This window comes from Echinops telfairi, unplaced genomic scaffold (genome assembly GCF_000313985.2).
Source record: "Echinops telfairi isolate 266 unplaced genomic scaffold, ASM31398v2 ScPeMD7_10;HRSCAF=50, whole genome shotgun sequence".
Classification (NCBI taxonomy): Eukaryota; Metazoa; Chordata; class Mammalia; order Afrosoricida; family Tenrecidae; genus Echinops; species Echinops telfairi.
In genome coordinates this window covers 1475391-1476910 of record NW_022103907.1, presented here as the reverse complement: position 1 = coordinate 1476910, position 1520 = coordinate 1475391, and the positions used below count along the sequence as shown (strand labels likewise).

Genomic DNA, 1520 nt, shown 5'->3' with positions numbered 1-1520 from the left:
GACTCCAGCGTTCCCTGTGTGCTCTGTGCCCCTGGCTTGTGCCCTGCACTGGCCCGCAGGCCTAGCACTTCCTCTGCCTGGAATTGGGCATCCCCGCCTGGCACCCAGGACTGTAGCTCTGCCATCCTCCTTGGGGTTGTCGCACCAAGCTAAGCTCCAAACATGTTATAAAGTCTTTTAGACGATCCCAGACCCCGGGATCCAAACAAGTCTGGAAGGCTGCACGTTTTCATGCCTGGAAACCGGTCGGTCAGACGTTGATCTCCTTCGCACTCGAGGCTGTCCTGCTAGACGGCCTGCAGCCCAGAAGACACCTTGTAAAAATGGACTCCCAAGCCCAGTAGGAAGAGAGCTGGGCTCTCTGCAGCCCAAGAGCCAGGGGGTCCTGAGCGGCCTGTTTGGGTCCCTGCCCCCAGGCCGGAGCTCCAGCTGAAAGCAAAACAGCAAAGATGTCTGTATATTTAAAGTCAGAGATTCCAGGGGAGTGGTTTTCAGAAGGAGGCTGTGTCCGGCTCGGTTTCCGGTGGTCTGCTGGCTGGTGGAGAGACGGCAAGTTCAAAGGCAACGGGTTGGGGGCGTTCTGCTTAATGCAGAGAGAGGTCTGGCTGCTTCATGGAGCTGGGAGGACTCTGGCCTCTCTGACATTTGAAGCATCACTATTTTCCCTTCTTCCTCCAAACAGCGCGGGCGGAGATGAGAACATCAGCAAGGTCACCACCCTGCCCAGTGAGTCCCTGCATGCGTCTCGCTGGCGGGGCTGGGCGGTGGGGCGAGCAGACCTGGAGGGTCTCAGTGGCTCCTGGAGGTTGCACTGGGAGGGTCCTGTGAGGTGCAGGGGAGGTGGGGGGAGGAGGCTGCTTCCCTGGGGCTGCAGCCCTGGGGCTGATGCTGGGAGGGGGAGGGAGGTGAGGAGGGATGTGTCTGCCCTGGGAAGGGAGGGAGTAAGGGAGGAAAAGAGAGTCCAAGCCTAATAGCCTCAGAAAAGGAGTCCAGAGCACATCCTCCTGAGCCCAGCACCTGCCTGGAGCAGGAGGCAGTGGGCAGGGCAGGGCTGGGCAGGGCCAGCATTGTCCCAAAAATGTCTGCCTTGTGGGGTCACCTTAAGATTTGCTGCTAGGGCGGCAGGACTCCGTTCGGGACTTTGTTCAGCCTGTGTAAGAAGCGGATTCGTGGTACCACGGAGGGCGGGGGGTGTCAAACCGCCCACCTTTCGGTGGGTAGCCCAGCACTGGCGACACAGACTTCATCTCCACATTGGCAACACCGCCCAGACTTTGCACTGACAACCACATTGGCCTTGCTGCCGCCGTTGCTGTCCTGCTCCATTTAAGTCGGCGCCATTCTGGCCCGAGGACTCCCTGCCGCCTGACGGCTAGGTCTGCGGCCCAGGGCTGTGCACACCTCCACTGCTGGGAGATGGTTTGGGATGCTTTGTGGGTGTGCTCCCGGGCCGGCTGCTGTGCCCATTCCCCTTCACTGAGCACGAGGTGATTAGAAGTCACCTGGCTCACGGTCCTTCA

General features: G+C 60.1%; 1 protein-coding gene across 1 annotated transcript in view; it reads left to right on the top strand.

The window, feature by feature from the left end:
• The window catches only part of LOC101655063 (phospholipase B1, membrane-associated-like), a 170554-nt gene that overhangs the window by 98454 nt on the left and 70580 nt on the right, over positions 1-1520 (top strand). The window contains exon 11 of the mRNA XM_013006835.2: positions 683-726. Coding sequence (XP_012862289.2) covers positions 683-726 — 44 coding nt within the window. The remainder of the gene's footprint in view (positions 1-682; positions 727-1520) is intronic.